The 27,883-nt window shown below is 38.1% G+C and overlaps 1 protein-coding gene across 3 annotated transcripts in view; it reads right to left on the reverse strand.

Moving 5' to 3' along the window:
- Positions 1-27,446, reverse strand: part of LOC149812578 (peroxisome biogenesis protein 5-like) — a 72,408-nt gene extending 44,962 nt beyond the window's left edge. The window contains exons 1-8 of one of the 3 annotated variants that reach the window (XM_089991943.1): positions 27,121-27,446; positions 19,809-19,931; positions 19,549-19,735; positions 18,828-19,021; positions 18,443-18,688; positions 17,449-17,568; positions 16,486-16,653; positions 3,648-3,838 (exon numbers count right to left, since the gene is read on the reverse strand). In XM_089991943.1, the coding sequence (XP_089848069.1) occupies positions 3,648-3,838; positions 16,486-16,653; positions 17,449-17,568; positions 18,443-18,688; positions 18,828-19,021; positions 19,549-19,735; positions 19,809-19,931; positions 27,121-27,243 (1,352 nt within the window). In that variant the 5' untranslated portion in view covers positions 27,244-27,446. The remainder of the gene's footprint in view (positions 1-3,647; positions 3,839-16,485; positions 16,654-17,448; positions 17,569-18,442; positions 18,689-18,827; positions 19,022-19,548; positions 19,736-19,808; positions 19,932-27,120) is intronic. The other 2 variants (XM_089991944.1, XM_089991945.1) reach the window with 2 other exon arrangements.
- Positions 27,447-27,883: the final 437 nt, after the last annotated feature.

Raw genomic sequence — 27,883 nt, forward strand, 5'->3', positions numbered from 1 at the left:
TACTTTCTTGGAGTAGAGGTAGACAGACAAGGTGATAAAATGTCATTAACTCAACATAAATACACTCTTGATCTTCTGGCTAAAGCAGGAATGACAGATTGTAAACCTCTACCCACACCCAGTGTTGTTAACCAAAGGCTCAATATTTGTGATGGTGAGTTATATCCTGATGCAGTCAAGTATCGGAGTTTAGTAGGTATGCTATAATACCTTACCTTCACTAGACCAGACATTGTGTATTCTATCAATCAAGTATCTCAATTCATGCATGAACCAAAGACTGGTCACATGGATGTTGTCAAACGCATCCTTCGCTATCTAAAAGGAACGGTGGGTGATGGACTCACATATACTCAACCTTCATGGAAATCACCAAAACATGACATACTGGCCTATACAAATGCAAACTGAGTAGGGGATCCAGATGAGAGAAGGTTTGTTTCAGGATGCTGTGTTTTCATTAGGAGAAATCTTGTCTCATGGAGTAGCAGAAAACAGAAGGCTGTGGCAAGATCTAGCACAGAGGCAGAGTATAGATCTATGGCAGCTACCACAGCAGAAGTGACCTGGATTAGGCATCTTCTTACAGAGATGGGAGAGGATATCTCAAATTCGACACTTATGTGTGATAATAGAAGTGTTATACAAATTGCATTCAATCCTGTTCATCACAGTCGGACTAAACATATTGAAATCGATCAACATTTCATCAGACAAAAGATAGCCGACAAAGAGATTGAACCAGTTTATGTGCCTTCAGAAGACCAAGTTGCCGATATGTTTACAAAAGGTCTTACAAGTCACCGTTCCTGGTATCTGAAGAACAAGTTGCACATGGTTCAACCCCATGCACAACTTGAGGGAGGGTATTAGAATGTGGAATATGGATTGGATATGGATCCGATATCGGATCCATATCCATTCACGAGTTTTGCTTTAGTTGTATTATAATGTAACATGCGTTACTTATAAGGGGCACTTTTGTCCTTATAAAAGATAATTGTAACCCTATACTAATGAAGCACTAGTGCAGCAACCAAGACAGTTTTGGGCTGCCAATTTCTCAAGAAGAGTTCTCTCTCTCTCTCTCTCTCTCTCTCTCTCTCTCTCTCTCTCTCTCTCTCTCTCTCTCGTGTTTTCACAAAGGCAATGGAAGTTGAATTAGAAGCCTTAGAAAAGGCAAATACATGGACCATTCAAGACCATCCTCCAAACAACAAGAAACCTATTGGTTGTCACTGGGTGTACAAGGTGAAAACCAAGAGTGATGGCACTCTTGAAAGATTCAAGGCCCGGTTGGTGGCAAAAGGTTATTCCCAAGAGTATGGAATAGACTATGAAGAGACATTTGCCCTAGTAGCTAGAATGATCACTGTTAGAATCCTAATCGCTCTTACATCAATAAAGGGATGGCATATCTTTCAAATGGATGTTAAAAATATTTTTCTAAATGGAACTTTAGCTGAAGAAGTATACATGGACCCACCACCAGGAATGAATGTGCCTAAAGAAGGCTTTGTATGGTCTCAAGTAAGCTCCAAAAGCTTGGTATGACAGGTTTAGTAAGGTTATGTTTGATTTTGGTTTTCGTTTTTGTCTTACTGACACAGCTTTGTTTGTTAAGAATTCTGATGCAGGTATTATCATCCTTCTACTCAATGTTGACAACATGATCATCACTGGAAGTGATAAACAGGGAGTTTATGATATTAAGAAATTTCTCAAAACACATTTTGAAATGACTGATTTGGGTTTTTTGAAATATTTTCTTGATATAGAAGTTGCTTACTCACCTAGAGGTTACTTGCTAACTCAATCTAAGTTTGCATTAGATATTGTTGCCAGATCAGGTATTTCAGATGAAAGACATGTTGATACCCTGAGATTGTGAATGTCAAAATGAAGATTGATGATGGAGATCCACTCGACAATCCAACTCCGTATAGGCAACTTGTTAGGGCTCTATCGTATCTATCTATCATAAGACCTGACATTGCATATGTTGTCCATACAACCAGTCAATTTCAGCATGCCCCTATTGTTCATATGGGCGTAGTTTTGCGTATTATTAGATATATTAAAAATTTTATTTCTCGAGGCTTATTTTTATCTACTTCCTCTAACTTAGAATTGTTTGCTTATACTGATGCAGATTGGGGTGGTGATCCAAATGACCGCCACTCAACTACAGGTTTTTGTGTCTTCTTAGGAGAATCCTTGGTGTCTTGGTGATGTAAGAAGCAATAAAAGGTCTCTCTCTCATCAACTGGAACTGAATATAGGGCAATGGCCACAACTACTATGGAATTAATCTAGCTTCGACGTCTACTTTCCGATATGGGAGTTGAAAGTCCAAAAGCATCAAATCTGTGTTGTGACAACAAAAGCTCTATCTATATTGCAAGCAATCGGACATTTCATGAACGCACCAAGCATATAAAAATGGATTGCCATTATGTTCGAGAGGAATTTTTGCGCGGCACCATCAATCTTCCCTATGTTGCTTCAGAATATCAGTTGACTGATTTCTTCACCAAGCCTCTCGCTGCTCCTAGGTTTCACTTTCTCTTAGGCAAACTTTCGGTTATCCAACCGTAAGTTTGAGAGGGAGTGTTAAAATATGTAATCTCATAGACATGTAATGTTTTATCTCCTTTCTAGTTAGGATTTTTAGTTTAATTAGTTCTAGTTGAAATAGAACTAGGATTAGCCAAACCACTCCCTCATTGGACAAATTTGGCCTTTACCTTTTTGACTAGTCAAAAAGGAACCTTTTTGACGTCAAAAAGGTAAATCCAAAGGAGCCGTTGGACCCCCCAACAGCTCTAATAGAGTTGTTGGGGAGTCCAACAGCTCCCTTAAGGCTCCACTCTATCTCTCTATAAATATGGGGCTATTCCCCTTGTAAATCTCTCTCTTGTGTGGGATTTTTATCCCAACTCAATAAAGTTATTTATTTTTTATGTTGTATACCCTTTTCAGGTAGTGTGTATTTTTGAATTCTCTTTGTGAACCCTTGTGGTTCTTGTGGTGTATTTGTGAGAACTTTTTGAGAGACATTTGTTGTAGTGCATTTTTCACTTTCTTACACAAAGTACTTGTTTATCCTGTGCACATTTGTTATTATAACGAGATCTTTTGTTTTTTAAAGGACTTCAATTTAAGTAAAAGAGAATACTTTTGAAAGTGCCGACTAGATTATTTTTAAGCCTCTTAAAGAGGCTTAGGCATCTTTGGTAAGTAAAGAAGCATAAGCCTCTGAGGCAGGAAGAGACATGAGACATGAGACATTTAATGAAACAAGCCTCAGCTATCGCCTTTTAATAACCATGCATATGAAGAAAACAACTTGAAGCTAAATCAGTTCCATCATCATGGTTTTGTTGTCAAAAATAACAAACCAAGAAGGAAAAGTAATATAACTAATAAAGTTATACATACAGAATATGAGATGCAATGACAAATTCCCAGTTATTAGAACATCACAAAATGCAGTACCAAGAAGTCCTGTGATTACATTTGTTTTACTTTTTTCCCTTTCTAAGATAATGGGCAACCTAGAAAATGGAATGTGTGATTGCAACTCAACTTAATAGAACTACATCAGTATACCCATGAATTGTAGTCAAAATTAAGATTGGACTTACTTATCATATGCATCAGCCCAGTTATCCGCCCTAGTGTCAAAAGCTCCCTCAGTGACCTCACGACTGAATTCTTCTGCCCAATCATGAAGGTTCAGCTTGGAGAACTCATCCACCCACTGATCATTTGCACCACCATTCTGGTTGTGCTCCTTAGCAAACTCGTTCGCCCATGTATATGTGCCAGTTTGAAGCTGAAACGTGCACATTATCAGGTAACTCAGAGGTATGCATGAACGCTCAGTCACACATCCACACACACACACCGCACATGCACGCTCAAAGGACACACACACAACACACTGGAAACAATAAAATGGTGTTGTTCCATTTAACATTTTGATGCTAATCTGATAATATTCCTTGATAATAGAAAAAACATTACTGGCATGCAATGAACAGATGGGTTGATAATATTACCTAATTTAAAGAATAGCTCAATTTTGCTAGCCCTATGTTGTAATTCATGCATACATGTTCCATATTGAAAATTTTCAAATAAGACAAGCTCAATAGATATAGTTGACCAATATTCATGACAGAACCCCTTGACATTTTCTAATCATTCTAAATTACAAGAGAATTCCAATTGACAGAGTCTTTGACACTGCATACTTTGATAGGGGCTTCTCTTTCCCTTATTTTAGGTGAGGGACAACGTTCAGGAAATAGGAAATAATATAAAGGTAAACTGTTGTCATATCTCATAAGAAGTGAGCTTGAACTGTTAAGTTATGGAGGTCTTCAAATATCACCAACAAAGTCCACCAAGTTTATACAAATGTGGACAATCACCGGGAACCCACTATGAAGTTCACTCACAAACCCACAAAAGGGCACATTCACAAAACCCACACAAGGGTGCACAAGAGTATACAAATAATAATATTTTATTGTGGTGCATATGCAAGAAGCATTACAGAGAGAGGGGGGGTTCATGTTAAAAATATATATACATATGTATATATATACATACATATATATATACATGTCTATATATATATATAAATTATGTAATTCATTTGTAATACCCAGTAGGGGTATTTTTGTCTTTTTACGTAGTTGTTTATAGAAACAACTATTTTTTAATTAGGTTACTTTATCTCTTTATTTTTTTGTATTTTTTTTTAAATCCCCTTTTTTATTACATGCATTGGGGGTCCCACATAGAGTCGTTGGGGGCTCCCAACATCTCTATGAGGAGCCCCAAATGGCTTTCTGATGCAGGGCAGGACCCGATTGGATCTGTACCACATGACTCAAGCATGGCACGGACGCCCGATCTCCCACAAAGGACAGACGATCGGACCCACGTGTCTGATCCAATCGCAGGTACGGTGCCGCGACGCAGGGACGTACCCTTGCGTACCTACTCCAAACGTGAACCAGTTAGGACATCTCAGAGCCAACAGCCGACTGAAGCCGACCCGGATTGCAACTCGGGTCCAGGGCTGGACCCGTGACCCGGATCCAGCAACAACCTTTAAAAACCTTATCCTAGAGTTGCGTGAGGGGCAGAGAATATTGATTTCTTGGCAGCAGTTGTATCGTTTCAGCAGTTCCTTTCTTTACCTATTGTCTTATTCCATTTGCATTGCTTGTTCAATTTGTTTTTTTTTATCATTCAGCCATTATTATTTGTTCATTGAGTTCATTATTGCAATAAAAGAAAAAACAGGCCCTACCGATTATCGGTGGGCATTCTTCTCCATCTCTACGCATCACAAGACCATAAGGGTCGGGTGTGAACACCCCAAATTTTCCCAAAAATCCAAAAATCCCCTTTTTACCCCTGGGCCCGTTCTCTGAATAAACTAGGTCAATTTCTGATCAAATTTCCATTCATTTTCTCAGATTCGGTGGAATCCAGACTCAATTTTTATATCTAGCCCAATCTTGGACCTAAATCGGATATCCGGATTCAATTCTGATCCCGGATCCCTTATTCTTCAAAAAATAAAAATAAAAATCAATTTCTTCGGAGCCGCTCTCAAATTCTATATTTAAATTCAATATTTCCTCAAAATATCGGACCCAGAACCATTTTGAAACCCCATTTCTGAAATTCTTTTCCTCAAAAACCTCATTTTAGAAAAATCTTAAAGTCTTAAAACAAAAATTTTGTAAAAATGCTTCAAAAACCTCATTTGGATCCCGCTTGTTAAAATCCTTACATTTTCGGGTCTTTCCTTCAAAAATTCGGAAAATTAGTTTGCCCTCCTTTTCTGAAACCCCTTTTAGCTAAAACCCCTTTTGAAAAACTCCTTTTCTGAAAACCTTCTTTTGTAAAATTTTGAAAGATATAGGGGACCTCCATTGTAAAATTCCAACGGCCTTCCGTTGCGAGAAAAGCCGCAGGGCGAGAGAGGCGATGGCCCTCCACCCTCTCCCAATCACGAGCTCTCTTTCTTCCTCTCCCGTTCATCTCCAACAGCCTCCCCTTCCCGATTCTTCCTCCTCCCTCTATAAAAAGAGGCACAGGGGAAGGGGTCATCCATCGCCTTTCACCTCCCCATGTTCAACACTTCTCCTCTTCTCCTTCATGACCGCTTCTTCACCCCACCATTGCCTCTTCTTCTCGATTCTTCTTCGACTTCCCATCGTCTTCTCCCCTCTTTTAGCAATAGAAGATCTCCCACAGTAGAACGAAGAAAGTGCTTCCCCTCTCCTTCTCTCCCTGGCGCCTCTCCCTTTGAAGAGTTGAAGTCGGTTGTCTCTCAACAGCATCGCAGCCTCTTTTCCCTTATGTTCTTCCTGTCTTCATCCTCTGCAACCGGTGAATAAATTCAACAGGGAATAAAGGAGAATTCCCTCTTCCAAGTCGAGTAAGCCACAGTAAGTCATTATCCTCCTCTACTGTTATATTCTCTCTGGGAGTCTACCTCTGTCTTTCTCTTCTTTTAGATTTTCTTTCTCGTTTTCCATCCCTTTTCTGCTGAAGCAACATACGCAACGTCAATTTGCTCATAAGCAATATCGACTTGCGTTTTGCAATAAAACTTTAGGCCCTTCGATTGGCTATATTTTCTCTTGTACATTCGCTGGTTTATATTTTTTAAATTTTTTTTTTTGCAATTCCGCCATACATGGTAAGCAGACACCCCCTGTTTTGTTTAATTATTTTAAAGTTTCTTTCATCATTTTCGCACTTCGTCTTCACTTTCTTTGATTGTCATTTCGATTGCAATTTCTTTTGCTTATTTCAGAGACTCCCCTCTGATGATCTGTTTCAACCATTTTTTTTATTGAGGATCGACGATGCCTCGCAATGGCATCGCCGATTCATCTGAGTTTTGAATTTTAATTCCATCTCTACATTTATTTTGCAGTTTCCCTTTGATTCTTTTGATTCCTCATCGTTCTCATTAGCGCACCATGGACGGCATTGGGTTGTCTGTAGCAATCCCAACGCATCCCTGTGCGATATCAAATGAAATCTCCCGATTCAGACATTTTATCTCGCTTTAGTAGCAAAATTTTCGCTGGTTCGGATTTCTTATTATCATCGGCATCTCATGACTCATACGATTCCTCATCTTTATTTCATTTTATATATTTCCTTTTCCTTTCTTCTTAAGTTCTGTAAAGCGTTTTATTTAATGGATAGTTTCTTTTATCACTTGTTTTCTGTATCTGCAAGATTAATTTCCTGTTTTCGATGCAATATTATCACTGTCATATTTATTTTTATTCTCTTTCTTTCTTTCCCTCTGATTTCGCTAATCCTGTAATGCATTTTGTTTAACGGATCTTTTAGCATCCAGTTGATAGCCTTCTATTTTTGTTCAATACTGCATCTACATTGGGTTTTAACATTATTAGAATCACTCTCTTTGTTAAATCCCTGACCACTGTTGAATCCTTTAAGCAGAGGATCTCTTTACTATTACTGAGGTGAAGTCTTATAAATGTAATCGAGGTTTGATTGAATCTATTACCTCTGAAAGTAATTTGATGCTTACCCAATTGAATAATCTCATGTATTCCCATTGGCATTTGGTCTCACCATGGAAGCCAACCCTTGAATCCGCTACGAGGATCGTTCTCATCTCCATCATGGAACCTTCTGCTATCTACCGTGAAGTCCATCATCTTCAACATCATTACAACAATTAATGTATTATTTGATCACTCAACTATGCCAGGATCTCTATAATATGGGCGTGAATGGTGGCTAATGGTACCACGAAGACCCAATCAGCTGGAGTCATCCCATATGCAGGGTTTGATCAGCTAAGACCTTTGCATTTCTGCAATCGTGTATATATTATAAGTATCGTTGTTGCATCGTGTTTTCATTTTTTCTGTTATTCCCAGTTTTGTGTATGTATCTTGTAAAGTCTTGCACATTGCTATAGCATATTTGGTTGTAAAGCATCACCTTACGATATCATGAGTTAAAATCTCTGCATCTTGTGCAAATCACAACACAGTATTTCATCTATGCATCGTGTTATCCTATGTCCATCTGTATGTCTTTGCATCTTTTGTTAAAATATAGTATGTGTATGGATCTGGATCCAGATCCATACGCACGTTAAATAGAACACGCAAAATGATGTTTCATTAATGGCAATATTGTAATATCATCCCATTGTATTCTTACTTATGTTTATATAAGAATTAGGGCTTGGAGGTCGTGCGTGTTCTGCCACCCCAGCTTTGTGCTTCTCTCTTTCTTTCTGTTTCCTGTGCAGGTGAGGCGTGAAGCAAACCTATCTCACTTGTTTTCTTATATGGTATCAAAGCTACGGCTGTGGAACCCTACCAGCCACACATTCAACGAGATCTGAAAAAGGCAGCCGTGAAGAAGACTCCTTCATCCTGTTCTTCGGCTGCGTCTCTTCCTTCTTTCTTCAACATCGTCTGTCAAGACTTCTTCAACATCGGCATCTCTTCTTCTTCACCATCGTATGTCAACACCGTCTGTCAATATCTTCTTCAACATCAGTTGCATCTCCTTCTTCTTCTTCAACATCATCATCTGACTGTATCTCCTTCTTCGATATCACTTCTTTTATCCCCAACTGCACTTACTGTGATCTATTTAACGTGCGTTAATATTTTCCTAAGTCTATGCTGGCATCGACTTCTTCTAAAATCTTCAACGTCATTATCTGACTGTATCTCCTTCTTTGATATCACTTCTTTTATCCCCAACTGCACTTATTGTGTTCTATTTAACGTGCGTTAATATTTTCCTAAGTCTATGCTGTGAATACTCCTTGATTCATACTATTTTGTTTATTTCTCATTGCCATAGTTTAGCATTCACCATCGTATCAGATTTTCTCGAATTTGTCTTGATGTTTTCCATCATTTTCAATCAGCAGTGAAATCAGAGTTTTTTGTGCAATGCCTATAGGCAAACTGTAACAGATTACATTCTCATTCTCAAAAAAAAAAAAAGGAATTCCCTTTCAAGGTATTGGTTGCACAAGTACATATTCTTATTGCAGCCATGCTGATTGATTAAGTGATCTCAACTCAGTTTGTTTTCTTCAATCTTTTTTGTTCGCCTATTCATTGTTGCCATTGATATGGATTCATACTCGTCATCCAGTCCCTCTTATGAAACAAAGGGCAGAAGAAAATGAATCAGCTCGTTCTCATTCAGTTTTGGCTATGGAGACTTCTGTAGGTTTTGGACGAGGAAATGCAAGGCATCAAGGGGGCAGAGGCCGAGGCCGCTTTGGACAGGGAGGATGTGGTATCTTACATACACCTAATATTTCGGGTGTCTCTAATGCAGGGAATCATAGAAAAGTGCCCACTTGTTTCTTATGTAACAAAAGAGGACATGTGAAAGCTGATTGTTGGTTTAAGCTACAGAATAGAGGAAAAATAAACAAAATTGAAAATAAAACTTCTATTGTGGACATGAAAGCGCCATCTACAGATGTGCAACAACTTTTGTTATCAGCATTGTCACATATGACGATCAAGCAAAATGAGCAAGGCGAGTGGTACGTTGATTCTGGTGCTGCCACTCATGTCACGGGTAATGCAAGTAAGTTATCTCACTTATTGCCTTATTTTGAAAAAGGTAGTATAGTTACGGGAGATGGAACTTATCACTCCATTAGCCATACTGGCAGTGCACATATCCCTATGTCAAAGTCCTCACTTCATTTGTTTGATGTCCTCCTTGCCCCTAATATTAAAAAGAACATTGTTTCTATGGCTAAACTTGTTGATGATATGAATTTTTCCGTCGAATTTACTCCCTCTTCTGTTTATGTTAAGGATCTACGAACGAAGGAGACGTTCGCTAAGGGGGAGCATCAAGGAAACATGTACGTCTTCAAGGAAATTCCCTCAGTGTCTTCGTCTTCAGTCTCAGTTCTCCAGTTGAAGTCGTTCAAGCATTCTTCAGTGTCTTCGCCTTCAGAGCCTATGTTTTTTCCTTCATTGAAAGTTTTTAATTCATCATATCATTGTAATAAGCCAAACATTTGGCACAGTCGCTTGGGACATTGTAGTCGGGGCTTTGTTGAAAATCTTGTTCATTTTTAGAAAGTAATAAATGTTCCTCATGTGAACTCTGCAAAAGTCATGTTCTTCCGTTTCATATCATTAATAAAAGAGCTTCAAGGCCATTTGAGATTATTTGTTCCGATGTTTGGAAACCTGCACCTATTCATTCTCTTTCTGGTAGTCGTTACTATGTTATCTTTGTTGATTCTTATTCCCGTTATACTTGGATATATTTCTTGAAACATAAGCATGAAGTTTTCCAAATATTTCGAGAATTTCATTCGATGGTCAAAACCAAGTTTTTCTGTGATAGTGTGCATTTACAATGTGATGGTGGAGGAGAATATTCATCGAACGAGTTTATTGCCTTTCTTCGGGATAAAGGAATAAGTCGACAGGTTTCTTGCCCTCATACCCCTCAACAAAATGGGGTTGCGGATAGGAAACACAGGCATATTGTCGAGAGTGCGATGAGCATGTTACATGATAGCAATGTGCCCGTTAGTCTCTGGACAGAAGTTTTTCACACATCTGTTCATGTCATAAATCGTCTTCCTATGGCACTTCTGGATCGGAAATCTCCCTATTATACTTTATTTGGGCAACATCCCTCTTATGATGAGCTGCGTGTTTTTGGTTGTGTATGTTACGTACATATTGATTCATCACTGCGAAATAAGTTTCAGGATAAGGCCGCTAAGTGCAGATTTGTTGGGTATGCGGATGAATACAAAAGCTATCGATGTTATGACCCTACTACAAAACGTATTAGGACCTCCAGAAATGTTGTTTTTGATGAACAAAATTTTCAGATCAATGATTCTGATGAGTTGCCATCTCGAGAATTAAAGGTATATGATCCATGGATGAGCGCAGATCTTGTTGCTAATACAGGAGAATCATGTCAGGCGAATTGTCCTTCCTTCGGCTTGAGTAGAGAGTTGGATGACTCACAGATGCATGTTGAACCATCTCCAGTTGAGCCACCTCCAGTAGAACGCTTTTCTGGACAGATATACACTAGGAGGGACAAAAATACAGGGTCGAGGAATGTGGAAAGCATCACCGATGATCCGGCTCAAAGGTTGTCACGTATTAGGCATCCTATTCAACGATGGGTGAGTTATGAGACCTTTTCCCTTGACTTCCAGTTGTTTATGTCTCAACTCACAAAACAGGAGGAACCCACTTGTTTTAATCAAGCCCTTCAATCTCGTCATTGGACTGAAGCTATGAATGAAGAAATTGAAGCACTTCATGAGTGCCAGACTTGGGAAATAGTACCTCGACCGGAAGGAAAGAATGTTGTTGGCTCAAAATGGGTTTATAAAACAAAGTATAAACCCGAAGGTAGTATTGACCGATATAAGGCGCGACTTGTTGCTCGAGGGTTCACACAACAATATGGTGAAGATTACGATGAGACCTTTAGTCTGGTAGTCAAAATGGGTACAATTCGTGTCATCATATCCCTAGCAGTCGATCGAGAATGGAGGCTTAGCCAGATGGATGTTAAAAATGCATTCTTGCATGGAACTTTAAAGGAGGAAGTATATAGGAGCAACCACCTGGATATGCCGAGAAGGATCCTACTGCCTGGGTGTGCAAACTAAGGAAATCTCTGTATGGGTTGAAACAGGCGTCTCATTCTTGGTTTGAAAGTTTCTCTATGCAAATCCAAGGCTATGGTTTTAGAAGATGCTCTCTGGATCACTCGCTCTTTATTTATCAAAAGACAGACATCGTTATACTTCTTATATATATTGATGACATTGTGATCACTGGGAGTTCAGATAACCATGTGCAAGACGTGAAGCGATTTTTAATGAAAACTTTCAAGATGAAAGATTTAGGGGAGTTGAGACTTGGTGTGGAAGTTGACAGACAACAGGACACATTGACACTCATGCAACAAAAATACACTCTTGATCTTCTGAAAAGAGCCGGGATGACGAATTGCAAACCAGTCAGCACTCCCAGTGTATTACATCAAAGGCTGAGCTCTGAAAATGGCCATCTTTGTGTCAACCCTACAACGTATAGAAGCCTTGTGGGGATGCTGCAGTATTTGACCTTTACCAGACCTGATATAGTTTATGTTGTTAATCAGGTATCCCAGTTTATGCATGCTCCAACGGAAGGTCATATGGAAGTAGTGATGTGCATTCTACGCTATTTAAACGGAACTATAGGAGACGGACTTGTTTATCACAAGAACAATAACCTACATAAAGGGCATGAACTCATCACTTATACAGACGCAGATTGGGCAGGAGATCCAGATGAGAGACGGTCTGTCTCTGGATATTGTGTATATATTAGACACAATTTAGTGTCCTTGAGCAGCAGAAAACAAAAGGCAGTGGCACAACCAAGTACAGAGGCTGAATACAGGTCGATGGCTGCAGGCACGGCAGAAGCTATATGGATTAGATACTTATTGAGTGACCTTGGGGAGACAATTATTCGATCATTTCTCAGCTACACCAAAAACAAATATCAGATCTGAATATGATATGATTTAACATCACCACGTCAACCCACATGATCAGCAACCCACGTCAATACAGAGACCGTTGATTGCCAGCACCACAACGATATTAACAGCAGCAGCTCACGACCACAACAGATCAGATCTGATCACAGCATCTTTAACATGCCTGCAATGGAGAGATCTGGTCCACACCATGCAACGGGCTCTAAATCACCACCAACTGCAACATCGTCAACGCCAAGACTTCAACACCCAGATATCAACCTGCTGCTCCAACGATCCATCTTCAGTAGATTTCCAAACTGCTCCCAGATTTGGCTTCAAATCTGAGTCACGACCTCTAGTCAATAGTCATGACTAGGTCTGACTGCAAATCTGTCGCCAGGTCTGATCTTCACACAAAAGGACCGAACTCTGATCAGCAGAGAAGGATGTTGATCTCCTCCGACTAAGATGATGCTAGAACTCAGGCACCCAAGGTCGCACGCTGCTCTGATACCATGTTGAAGCTTTAATGAAGCACACAGGAACCGAGAGAGAGAGAGAGAGAGAGGGAAAGTCACATTTTCATATTAGGGTTTAATCTCTACTTAAATAGAGATTAAACTTGAGCACCAAATTACAAAATAACCCCCACACAATATATAATAATACGTAAACCCAAAATGCCCTTATAGGCATGTCTCAACAAAACAGAAGATCAGTTGGCTGACCTGTTTACTAAGGGCTTGACTAAGCGAAGGTTTTGACATTTAAAGTCCAAGTTGTCCATGGTAATTACCATGTACAACTTGAGGGAGGTTATTGAGATGTGACCCTGGTCCGAATCTGGACAATCCATATTGGATCCTAGATCCAGATAGCCAAGTTGTTATGTATTACTTTCTTCTATTCCTGTTTTACCCCTCTTGTATGCTTTAGTATATGTTATCGATCTGGGGTTTTTTGTAAATCATTTGTATTTGCAACTGAATCATATATATATATATATATATATATATACACACACGAGTCGCACAATATTCCCACATAGGGAAGACGTGAATTCAAAAAATCCCTCAACTCCTATGTCACATGGGTGCGAGTGCGGGTGCGAGGATTCGGCACTTCCAAAAAACCCGGGTGCGGGGGTGCGACAGGGGCAAAAATGTAATATATATATATATATATATATATATATATATATATATATAATCTATATGTATGAATGTATGGTAGCTATTAAGGTCCATGACATTTATGCCCAACTTACTTTTTACCATTTTTTATCTTATATGGTTGTCCCCAAAGATGAAAGTGATGAGTTGTGGAGCCTGATTCATTGTTTTTGCCCTTGCAGGAAGGGGGGTACGGGAGCAGAAAAAAATAAAAAATTTAAATCCAAAAAAATGGACAAAAATGACCCTGGGTGCGGTCAACGCACCCAGGGTCGGGTTGACCGCACCCGGTGCCGCACCCGCGTCGAGTCGCGTCGACGAGGGTGCGGCACCCTGCTAGCCGAATCCCTGTGACATAGCTCAACTCTACTCCTCCATTCTTGTCTTTTCTTATGTTGGGTATGCTGAAATTGAAGATACCTCAAATCTGATAAAAGCATCTTTAGTTCCATTCCAGATTCAGCCTTATTCAATTAAATTACAATCACATACATGAATGTTATAGGTAAAATCTAGATGTTACTTTGATTTATTATAGTTCAAGTTTTATAACAAACTACGTCCATATTTGTAGCTTGACCAAAGGGTTTTTTTATACAATATTGAACTAGGCCAAGTTTGACTCTTTATGGGCTTGGACCTTTTCATGGTAACTGGTTCAGGATTCAGATAAGATCGAATTTGATCAATTTGGACATCCAATAATCACAGACAAAGATCCATAATGGATTTGGAGGTCCCACCAAGTAGCAGTAGCAATAATCTTTTTTGCATATTAATGATAGTATAAGTACATAAATGAACAAAAGTCTCTTATAATATGAGAAGTCGCAACAAAAGAATAATGTTGATTTCCTGAAGACATGAGCTTCCATGTATTCAATTTCCTTTTCCAAGAATTTTAATCCTTCAACAGCGAGCATGACTCTTTCAAGAAACAAACTTTAGCTTGTGACTAGTCACCATCTATATATCTGCTTACTTATAGCTTACAGATCACATGAAGAGAAACTACTATAAGTTTCAGTGTGTAAGAAACTAATGATATTTCTATACGGTTTGGAGAGATATAAGAGGCAATAATCTTTAGCACTGCCAATTTGGTGCATTACATATTCCACAGACTACAGTCATCTTGTTTGGGGCTGAAAATTTCCATCTAAGGAGCCTAAGTATTCCATATTCCTAATATTTGCATATTCACTTTGGCATATACTAACAGGAGTTTTTTTTCAAGTAAAATTTATTGTAGACAGATGCATTACATATTTATAGGTGCTGGAAAATCAAGGCAGCATATGTATAAGACCTAGTTTGAGTAGAATACATGCAAAAAATATGTTTCAATTTTTTTTAATCATTTTTCTTAACTAAATGGGAGAGGGTGATTGAGTCTAGGTTGAGGAAGGTTGTCATGATATCGGAGAATCAGTTTGGTTTTATGCCTGGAAGATCAACTATGGAAGCTATACATCTTCTTAGACAACTTATTGAAAGATATAGAGAGAGGAACAAAGATTTGCATATGGTTTTTATTGATTTAGAAAAGGCATACGATAGAGTACCTAGGGACGTTCTTTGGTGGACAATAATGAAGAAAGGTGTTTCTCTCAAGTACATTAGTATAATTAAAGATATGTATGAAGGAGTAGTAACCAATGTCCGCACTTGTGGAGGGGTGACAACCAATTTTCCGATAACGGTTGGGTTACATCAAGGATCTGCTTTAAGCCCTTTCCTATTTGCGATAGTGATGGATGAGCTTACGAGATCAATTCAAGAAAATGTACCGTGGTGTATGTTGTTTGCTGATGATATTGTTTTGATTGATGAGTCTAGAGCTGGGGTTAATGCTAAGTTAGAATTATGGAGACAGACATTAGAAGCTAGAGGTTTTAAGTTGAGTAAGAGTAAGACGGAATATATGGAATGTCGGTTTAGTAAGCAACGAAGTAGTGATGGGAGTGTAGTGAAGCTCGGTGAGCAAGAAATACCGGTGAATGGTTATTTCAAATATTTGGGATCCATCATTCAAAAGTATGGAGAAATTGATGGGGATGTAAATCATAGGATAAAGGTTGGGTGGATGAAATGGAAAAGTGCAACTGGAGTGTTGTGCGATCGTAGAATGCCATTGCGGTTGAAGGGAAAGTTTTATAGGACGACTATTAGACCCACTTTACTATATGGTTCGGAATGTTGGGCTGCCAAGAGACATCATATTCAAAAAATGAGTGTAGCTGAGATGCGGATGCTTAGATGGATGTGTGGAAATACAATAAAAGATAAGATTCGGAACGAGGAGATACGTAAGAAGGTAGGTGTTGCACCCATTGAAAATAAGATGCGAGAGAATCGTTTACGGTGGTTTGGACATATTCGGCGAAGGCCTAATGATGCTCCAGTTAGAAGGTTGGAGAAATGGGAAAATATATTAGTTAAAAGAGGTCGGGGTAGGCCTAGGAAGACTTGGATGGAGATGATAGGAAAAGATATGAATGCTTTGAACCTCACCGAGGACATGGCATTGGATAGAAATGATTGGAGGAAAAGGATTCATGTGGAAGACCCCAAATGAATTTCTTTTTTGGTTCATATCGCTGACCCCAATGGTTTTGGGATGAAGGCGTAGTTGTTGTTGTTGTTGTTGTTGTTCTTAACTAAATGCAGTCCCATTTTTTTATACGTAATAAATTTGTGAAAATACACTTACATCACTTGCAAACTGATTGGTCCAAGAATTCATGGTCGCATCATACTGTTGATGGTACTCCTCTGCCCAATCGTTAGAAAGAGATGATGTTGCTGGCTTGACTTGATTGTCGTCAACAATTAACTCCCCACGACTCATCTTTGACACAAATTGAAGGAACTTTGAATTCTGCTCCCATATTTGAACGTGAGAATGTGTACAAACCATATAACAATAAAATTGGGAAAGTAAGAATAGGCTTATAAAGTTGACAATTCAGGAAAAAATAAACAACGTTGATTATCCAGCAAGAGTAAAATGGAAGGGAATAATATCAGACCAGGCTGTAGCAAGAAGAATGCCAACACATTTACTTTTCGGCAATATAACCATAAGTCTTACAGGTAAAAATTTAATGAAAATCCCTTTCAAACTAGAGAGGAGACAACACATTATACAAATGAAATTTTGTATGCAGCCATCATTTCCTTTTGATCTTTTTCCCCCCTTCTTGGCAGTCCACTGTAAATTGAGTCTTAGGGGATAAACCTTAAAAGAGAAAAAAGAAAAAAAAAAGAAAACTTGGCAAACTTCTCATGTGATTGTTATGAAAACTTTATAATATATATATATATATATATATATATATATATATATATATATATATATTCTGTTCTGGCATGAAAATTCCTTTTATTTCTTTCAAAGTTTTATTAAAAGAGCATTCACCTATATTACAGGCCACCAAAATAAAGGTTCACAAAGAACAAGATAGAATAAACAAATTTCAACCTAAGAACATGCCACCTTTACCATCCTTCATTAGACTCCAACTGAAAAAGCATCCATCAAAGGATAATATTACAGAGTACAAAACAAACAATACAAGTGCCTATTCATATAACCAAAGGAGAACCATAAAATTAAGCGATAATAAAATAGCAAGACCGCAATGGAAGTCTAAATGTTATCTCCAAAACATGCCTGAAATCTTGGATCTTCATTTTGTGCTAATGAATGTGCGAGCATGCGAGACTGTTCCATTGCCGCTAAGTTTGACATGCTTGTACCTGCTATTTGACTGCTTGATGCCATTTGTTGTTCCTGAAATGAAATTAAGAAAAAAGAATAATAAAAATGGCATCATACATTCATCTGAAACAATCTTCAACTTACAGATAAAAATGTTCCAAAAAATAAACAAGCACATAAACATGCATGTAGATAAGTGCATAATCCGATCCCCTTCCCCATCCCAAACCATGCATGCCTATGTAACACACTCTTCTAACAGGACACCGCACCGGCATCGCACCCGCATCCATGCGGGTACAACACTTGGACATGGCTTCCTTTATATCAAGTGAAGTCAACCACACTGAGGTCCATTTCTGTCCAAAAGTAGATTCAATTAACCCTTACCAAGTCCAGTTTTATATATATATATATATATATATATATATATATATATATATATATATATATATATATATATATATATATATATACACGTAATGTTAACTTAAAACTGTTAAAAATTATATATATATACCCTCCCCACACCCCCGCACCCAAGTTTTTTAAAGTGCCGCATCACCGCATCCGCACCTGCACCTATGTGACATAGATGCATGCAATGCACACACACATACAGAAATGCACATACATGCCATGCACACAGATACACAGACAGGGAGAAGGAATTGACACCAACTTGAGCAAAGGAGAAATGAATGCCTTTCGCAACATAGACAGATAATTTCAAAATTATTGAAAAAATTTTACAAGCCCACATGCAAGTTGTATTTTCCCATTCTCTCAATCAGATTGCCACAGCAACAATCAGCAGGTGAAAATACTATTTCCTATAGCTGGTCCTACATTACTTTAGTTTTTAGTTTTCTAGATACACCTCATCACATAATGTTTTGACAGAAAAACAGATGAAGAGAAAGGTCAACTCGGTATATGAAACAACCTGCTCAAACTGAGAGATCCAACTGTCCACACCATGTTGTTTCTCAAAAGCATCCGCCCAAGATTCAGATTGTGATCTGCTCTGCGTGTACTCATCAACCCATCTATGAGCAGCATGTGCAGTTGCATAGTTTGGGGCACCTTGAGATTCAGTCCAATACTCTTCCAATTCAGGGTACCTTCCACGTTGATGCCCCTTAGCCCGCAAATCATTATCAATGTCTAAAGAATGTAACAGTGTTGTTACCTGGGAATGAAACCATTTGTATTATATTACAGGCAAATAAATTAGAAGATATGGAAGGCCTACAAGGACAGAATAACATAAGCAACATAAAAGCTTATGCAACCAAAACTGCAACTTAAAACCATGTTAATTTGTAGACCTGGGCATTAATATAATCATCACTCTTATCAGCAAAAAAATGCCGTGCCATTATGCTGCTGCGATCCAATATACATCGTTTATCAGATTCAGACAAACCCAAAACTGGAAGCGCTACTGGATGAAAAGGAATACCAGCTCGACCACTATCCACAAAAGAATGCAGAAAGCTGGACAAAATGCTTTGTGGAGGACCTGTAAAAAGGGTAGCAACAGACAAAAAGTCAATTCAGAACCTACAAGAAAGAACAAATAAGAAATGTGATGGCATGGCAGTGTAGTGCCAATGTGGCAATAACATAAAGGAGTTTCCTTTTCAAATAAAATTCTTTCAACAGATGATGGATGTCTGACATTTGATTAGATTAAACTATAAAATCAATCAATTCATGAGCCATTTTTGCATGTAACAAACATTTACAGGTTCCTTGTAATTTATTATCAAATCGGGGTTAGACCCTAACATATGGATAGTGTATGGATAAGAGATACAAAATTATTGATGGCAGAAGCTTCCTTTATCTCAGAAATTAAATGCTTCAATTAGATAACGACATTGCAAAATATATTGAATAAAAAGATATAATATAATCAGAAATGTTTTGCAACAAAAATGAAATTTCTAATCCTAGTAACAAGTGAAACACGCGTTATCATGAAGACAAATAAATGTGAAGTTTATGAATAAGAGAAGAAGAGATTAGTATCATAATTGGTCTGACCTTCCAAAGTGGATTGTGGGAAAGGACTAACATTATTGTAAATCTGCTCAAACTCAGCAAACTGGGGTTGACTTTCTCTGACTTGACTGTGAGGAAATGGATGAATGTGTGCACGATGAATCTCATTCCAGGCTTCACCAAGACCGCCATGCTCCGCAGAGTGGTAACTTTGAAGAAACTCTGATATCTGAAGGAAGGAAATGTGTCAAAAATTTTCTAACAAGATTCTTCCAAAAGAGCATGAAAGAACAGGATCAAACCTGAGTGTCTGGGAACTCATTTTTATCTTCTGAACCTGGAAGAGTTAACAAGGGAGCTTCAGTGCTGAAGTTGCCAGCATTGAAGCCGGTAACTGTTGTTCCTGGTAGCTCCTTTAACCTTTCCTGTAACAAAATATGATTGACCAAATAACTATAGATAGAACTTCTTTGCATATGCATGATTAGCAAAATAGGCCTAGCATAAGATAGAGCAGAAAACATTAGAAGAAATTTTACTAAAAGTCATCGATAGATTGCAATGCTTATTTGCTCAAAGCCATGTTTTTGGTGGAATGCTCAGTGCATACAATAGGGGAATCAAAACTTAATTAGGAATTTTTCATAGATAATATATGTCAATCATTTGTCAAAGAGACACACGATATTATGAGAAGCCTCATATAGGACTTTTTAGTGGATAAACACATACCTTCAATATGAACAAATCAACTATAATGAGAGTGTAGAAGGGTATGTGATCAATAGTTTTACACTAGATATCTCATAAACATTTTAACATAACTTTCTTAAAGACTTACCTTTCATATAAAAGGTATTCTTATAAACAAAATTAGATATAAAATATAAGTTCATAACTCCAATGGTTATAAATTTTTACCGATCCATTAAAGCATGTTTTGAGCAATCATATATTTAATTTTTCGAAAAAACAAGTTCACTGGTATTAAAAATTTTCAAAGAAAGACATACGAAAAGGTATAATATACGAAAAGAATTCAATGGAATGTTAATAATCTAAACTCATAATGACAAAGAGAACACATATGCAAAACATATCTAATTCTTCATAATGCACGACACTTAAAGGAATGGAATGCATACCGAATAACTTTAAGAAAGAAAAGAGTGAGAGAAATGAAAACTTCACCATTTTTCTTTAAAATTTCTTGAATAGCATGCTTCCCGGATGCAACAAAGAACAACTTGATCCCAACCAAACTCTGATACCATGTAAGGAAGCGACTTTGAATACATTAGGTTCAATAATGAACCAATAAACCAAGGTTTTAAAACTCGTGACTCGGAACTCGACTCGTTCTTTATTGACTCGTGACTCGGCGGGTCAACTTGGTGACTCGGACCGGGTTTTGTTAACTTTTGATTTTAAAAGAAAAACAATATATAATTTGTCTGAAACCATGTTTTTGAGTAAACATAGTCTCCAAATGTCTGTAAGAATATAAAAACAACTGCAAAGAGCTATAGAGGTTTGCTTGAATAATTGAATTTGATATTTATACAAGCACTTTGACTAATTCATGACTTGAATTAGAGGATTAGGTCACCATGAGTTCAATCTGCTACTATCTAAGGTTCCTAAAATGGCCAATCATATATGCTAGCTTGTTTTAAAAGTTTTAATTCCCTCTCTAACAAATCCATAAATGTAAAACAGGGATATATGTGCATATTGAAAGTTTACAGAATGCCCAATATCAACATAAATAAGCAATTTTCTCTCATGTATAAAACTATGCAGGAAATATATTAATGGCACAACTATAAAAAGACTACTAATATTTGAATATGTACAATGCTTGTTCACATAACAAATGGATGATGAAACCTAAATGTGACTTCCCATAGGCACAGTTGACCTTCCATATATAGTAAGAATCATTTCTTTAAAATATTTTGCTAGAATAAGTTGATAACACAGGGTGAACAGTAGTTTGAACAACATGGCGATTTTATTCTATGGATTTAAATGCTTTTTTATCTTTAAATGCTTTTTATTTTCTTTTTTATACAAAATCTGGGGGTAACCCTTGTTAAAATATATGTACTTATATATTTCGAAACTGTAATTTGAAACTCAAAAAACAAATTTCAAACATCCCAAAACTCGCCCGAGTCAAGCCGAGTCAGGCCGAGTTTTGGTAAACCGAGTTTGCCTTGCCGGGTTGACTCGCTGGAGGGGCGAGCCAAGCCGAGTCAGTCGAGTCAACGAGTTGACTCGGCGAGTTTTAAAACACTGGTAAAAACCCTTATTCTACAAGAGGGAGAGCCCTCAAATATATAGAGGGAGAACAAATGAGAGAGAGGGGCCATTGGGGCTCCCTTCTAGTCGTTGGGGCCCCAACGGTCAACGACTAGAAGGGTGGGGCCCCCAATGGTCCTTCTATTTTGTAATAAAAAGAAAAAAAAAAGAAAGAAATAAAAATAAGAAAAATAAAATGTAAAAAATACAACCATATTTCAATTGAAATATGTGTAAAAGAAAAAAGACAAAAATACCCTTATCGGGTTTTACAATGATATGTCAATATATATATATATATATATATATATATATATTTGTATTTGTATTTGTATATGTATAGAGATATATATGTACATATATACATAGTATATATGTACATATCTCTCTATATATATGAATATATATATATATATGAAAAGTTACATTTTAACAATGTTGGTGTTCAGTTTGTTGTTTCTTCTGTAGAGAGATCTTCAGAGCAGTCAGGTGGTGATCAACTCCAACTTTTAGAGAAGATGCAGCATATTCTTTAATCGCAACTCCTTGCTCAGTCGGTTATTGCTCCCTCTTCCTTTGGTCCTTCCCTTTCCTCTAGTATTGTCATTGCAGGTATCTCAGATTATGCTACTGAGCAATTGATAGATTGAAGTGTCTCATACCATACGAGGGCTCGTGAATCTAATTTAACCAATTGTCAACCTTGCAATGGTATTTTTCGCACTACAAATGGTTTCTCTATGTCAATTTCAAAAATAGGTTGCATTTCTTCAAACTCCTATCCTGATTGTAAATTGAATATTTTTAAGTCTATCATGTTCCATCATTCGCCATGAATCTTATTTTTGCAATCAAAATTACTAAATACAATTGTAATGTCACATTTTCTCCTATTGATTGTGTTATGCAAGATCAGCTATCTGTGAAGAGGATTGGGATTGGCTATAGAAGAGGAGATTTATATTACTTGGATTGGATGGATATAAGCAAGCAGAGGAATTTTGGAGCTGGTCCGAGTGGAGTTGTGGTGGATGAGTCAGTTTTGTGGTAACAGAGACTGACACATTTTCAGCTCTAGGTTGCAATAGTTGATAACCTTGGAAAATCTGGTAGATCAGAGTTAGTAGTGTCTAAGTGTGTTGAAGAGTGTGAAATTTGTAGATTGGCAAAAGATCATGCCTTGTCATTTGAGATGAGAGATAGAGGGTCTGAGAGCCCTTTTGAGCTTGTATATTCAGATGTTTGGGATCCTTCACCCATTTTATCTAAGGGTGATTTTTTCATATTTTTTATTTTTATAAATGATTGCACAAGGTTTATATGGGTTTATTTCACAAAGAATAAAAAAAAACATTTTGCAATCTTCAAGAAATTTTATGTGATGATTGAGACTCAGCTTGTTGTTAAGATTAAATTGTTTCGTACTAATTCAGGTGGAGAGCATGATAGTGATGTGTTTAAAAAAAATTTGCATAAAAAGGAAATTGAACATTAAAAAACATTTCTATATACTCCTAAGCAAAATGGTCTAACAGAGAAGAAAGCACACATATTTTAAAGACTATTAGAACATTGCTCTTTGGTGGATGTATTTCTAGAGACTTTTAGGGGATGTAGTGTGCATGGCAATATATTAGATCAATCGGATGCCATAAGGGACACTTAAAGGTATATCTCCATTCTAAAAGTTGTCTAAAACGGTTCTAAATTATAAGATGACGAAAGTCTTTGGATGTACCCATTTTGTACTATTGCCTAGTAGATATAGGATCAAGCTCTCACCAAGATTTGTGAAGTGTTTCAACTTTGAGTTCTCTCATGGGAAAAAGGTGTATAAATGTTATGACCCATTTAAGCGAAGAGTTTGGATATCAAGATTTTTTTCATGACACACCTTACTTTAGAAAATGGGACCTTAAGGAGAAAGAGGTTATTGATCTTTTTTCTTGATACCATTCCCTAAAAAAAGAGTAGTTGAAAAGAGTGTGGAGGTTAAGGAAAGGTAGTTCTTGAGAGGAGCAACATATTTTGAAAAACCTATGTCAAAAGAGAAGAGTGTAGTAGAAATTCCATTTTTGGATTGAATAGAGATGGAGGAGGTAGGGAACATAGAGGCCAATTTTGATCATTTTTCAACTGATCCAGAGTCATCTTCAACTCCACCTCCCGAAGTACGTAGAAGCTCCAGAGTATATGTTTCTCCCAATCAGTTTGTGTCTTATGATTCCTTTTCTCCTCAACGTCATACCTATTTAGCTCTAAGTTTCTCCTACGTTGAGCCTAACTCTTATGCAAAGGCCTCTTCTAAAGAGGAATTGTGGCATGCTATGGTTGAGGAGTTGAGTGCACTTGAGAGGATGCATGTTTGGGATCTTGTGGAGCTCCCACCAAGGAAGAATGTTTTGGATGCAAATGGGTCTACAAGATTGGAGAGACATTTGCCTAGTAGCCCACATGACTACCATAAGGACATTGCTTATTGTTGTTGTGATAAGACAATGGAGTCTTTAGCAATTGGATGTGAAAAATGTATTTTTTAATGGTGACTTGGATGAGGTGTATATGAAACTACCACTTTGATATTTAGATGCTCAAAGCAAGGTGTGCAAGTTGAGGCGAGCTTGATATGAGCTCAAACAAGCACCTTGTGCTTGGTTTGAGAAGTTTAGTACTATTGTGTAGTCACTTGGGTTTGAGCATAGTCATCATGATCTTGCTCTGTTTGTGGACCCCTTTGCTCAAGGGGAGTGTATATTGCTCATGTACGTTGATGATATGATTATTACAATAGATAATATGCATAAAATAGTTGATACCAAAAGCAAGCTAGTTGGTATCTTTGAAATGAAAGATCTATGATATGGGTCTTGAGATTGCTCACTCCAAAAAGAGGGCTCTTGTCACAGCATAAATATGCAACAGATCTTGAGCGTGTGAGCGCCAATGAGCAAGTTGTTGATATGTTTACTAAGAGTATGGCTTCTTCACACTTTCATCCCTTCCAGTTCCTTTTCAAACTTAGGATGATTTCTTTAGCATCATCTCAAGTTTAAGGGATAGTCTTGAGAAGTGTAATATGCTAGTGTATCATATGCAATGTTACTTTTGTGCTACCCTCTTCTTATTAAACATAGATTATTTAATGAGGGCATTTTTGTACTTTAGTAGGAGGAAGAGAGTCAACAGTTTTTGTCCTGTAGAGTAATAATAACTGCAAGAAGTTTTCTTTCTATTGTTTTAGCTAATGAAGTTTCTTCTAGAGTTTTCTCTCACTCTTCTTTGTACATTGCTCTTTTTTCCCTAATCTCTTGTTTTGATAGCTTGCATGGATTAAAGAGTACTATCTCCTTTTGTCCCGTCTATGTAGTCTAGTTACAAGGGAATTGAAACAAGGTACTTTTCACCTTTTAGCTTTTCTCTTACCTTGCACATGGACAAATACCAGCCACCAATTGGATTACAGATGATCAAAATCGATTCATCTCCATTTGAAACCATGGGACGTTTTAATGGCAGTCCTCTAAATTATGGAAATCAAAGACTACAACAGGTACCCTTTGGGAATGATCCATTAGTTTTCTCATGGTATCTGCTATAGCATTGTCACTGCAATTATTTGTTGAGGTTCAAAATGACTATGATCAAAGCTCAAGGTAATGATGGATGTTCACAACAACTAGGTTTTTCTACGCACTTGGAATACCTCATAAACCTATGAGTCAGCAGATTATTTTCCAGAACAAATTATTGCTTTTACACTTCCAAGAGGCCTCTCAATTGAGGGGGTTGTGATTTCGGGGCCCGTGCCTAGGATCACGCTATGTCGGATCTGATATTGATGCGATTAGGGAAAGCATACAATCACAATATCACCAGCAAAGAAGCAAACAACCACGAGACACAAGAATTTTAAGTGGTTTGGAAAAACCGCCAAAATCCATGGGGGGAGTATCGAGAGCCTTTATTAATCACTGATATAAGAGAGCATAAATAAAGTCATAAACGGAAACACTCGCACCTATTGTTCGACCCACCAAGAGGATCGATGTGTGCAGCCAAGACCTTTCACTCTGTCACCAAGAAGAATTCAACGTATCGTTCTCTCTCTCTCTCCTTTAACCACTTCTCTCAATACCAAAGAGAAGCCCAAACCTAAAGACCCACGATAGAGCTGAATTCCTCTCTCTATCAACAACTCCCAAAGGCCAAGAGCCAAGAGCTAAAAGGAGAGAACCCCATCTCTCCTTTCTATTTCTTTTTCTATTTCTTTTTCTATTTCAATCACCCAATGAAACCTCATATGTTTCCTTTTGGCTCTCATACCCATCTCATATGGGTTATCATAAAAACAAAGAGTCCAAAGAAGACTCTTATGTGGCACATGTGGATCCCACGTGGACTCATTCAAGCCCCAACTCAACAGGTGGGGGGTCTATGGTGCAAAATGTGTGGAGTTGGTAAATATCCTCCAAGGAACTCATCATCGATGAGCTTTTTTCCCAACCTGTTCAGTTTTTTTATTCCAACATATATTCATTTGTATTTCCCACAGAAAGGTTACTCCTTCAAAGCATACTCGGAGCAAGTGACTTCATGAAGTTGCCTATTTCCTTTTAATTATCCTGACATAATCATTTCCATGTATCCTCTTGTCTTTTATGATGGCATTATCACAGGGAGCTCAGTAAGAAAGTTCTTCGTTTGCTTCCATGTGTGCTACAGCCGACTGCCTCTACACAACTGACCTGGGATCATGGTTGCAAGTTGTTTTGACTCAATCTGACTCCACATGCGTGCACGAACGTGCATGCACACACACATATGGAATTCAGATACAATTAGCAATATCCCCAAGAATTCAGCTACTTTCTTTACGAAATCGTGATTGGAGACTGATAACTTCGAGGGTTCCTGATGTTTTTGGTAGCATGTGCTGCTACAGTGCAGCGAAAAAATCGCAAGTCCAGCTTCTCATCGAGCGCATCGAAAAAGTTCGATTATTTATTGGAACGGAAAGTAAGTAACTTGCTTGATTAGTATTCGCATGTCAACAGAAGATGGTTCAGTTGCAAAAAAACAGCCACAGCGGAAATCATGCAATTCGTTGGCATTTGCGGTAGAAACAAAGATCGAAGCGAGGGGAGAAGAGGATACAGATTCTGCCGGAAGACCCACAACGATCCACGTATCAAAAAATAAGCAAGAGCCGCAGGAGGATTTTGCCCCCCCAAAAAAAAGAGAAAATACTCGTGGGAAGAAGAAAAAAAGGGGAAACGTCGTTAATGAGAGCGAGCAGGTTCGGGGGCGCACCTGAGTTTTGGAGGAGGACCCAAGAATAGAGTTGGCGAGGGCGCCGAGCGGATTGGAAGAAGTGGAGGCAGAGCCTGGGACGGCACAGGCGGCTCCGCCCGTTACTAGTTCCCTCATTGCCATCCCTCCGATCGATGATGCTTCGCGGGAATTTTCCTTCTCTTTTCCTCGGGGAATTCCGACTTCCGAGCGTCAGACGCCGAGGAGAATGGATGATGATGAACGATGAAGCTTGACCTCTCACGGATACTCCCGCTCGCTCAGGCTTTTATAGGGCCTTATAACCCCTGGTGACCCCAAAGCCTGACTTGACGCCCTGCCCCCCCCTGGCTGAATGGAACGAGGTTGAAAAGGTAGCCGCCCAACTTTTGCCTTATTTACGAATATCAGCGCAAACCTTAAAACTTTACAAATAGACCCTTGTTTTTTGCAAATTAATTCTCAAAACACACGCCTGTCCAGGCTGTCCTGACTCTTAACTCTGGTCAAAACCTGGTTAGCTAGCATAAATCAACATTTTTACCACCCTCGAGGCCATTTTACCGTTCTCTTCTCTTCTTCCATGAGTTAAAAAAGAGAGATCTAACACGCTTGCCCAGCCAATACTAGATCGCCATCAAAGCAAAGCCGGTCCACCATACCATGATAGAGTCGTTTTCTCTTTCCCTTCTCGCTCTCCTTCTCTAGGGTTTAGAGTTGGGACAGGCAATGTTTGAGAATTAGGTGGTAAACCTAGATCGCTCTTTGTAATATTTCAAAGGTT

Source organism: Nuphar pumila, chromosome 16, assembly GCF_984573655.1.
Source record: "Nuphar pumila chromosome 16, dmNupPumi1.hap1.1, whole genome shotgun sequence".
Taxonomy (NCBI): domain Eukaryota; kingdom Viridiplantae; phylum Streptophyta; class Magnoliopsida; order Nymphaeales; family Nymphaeaceae; genus Nuphar; species Nuphar pumila.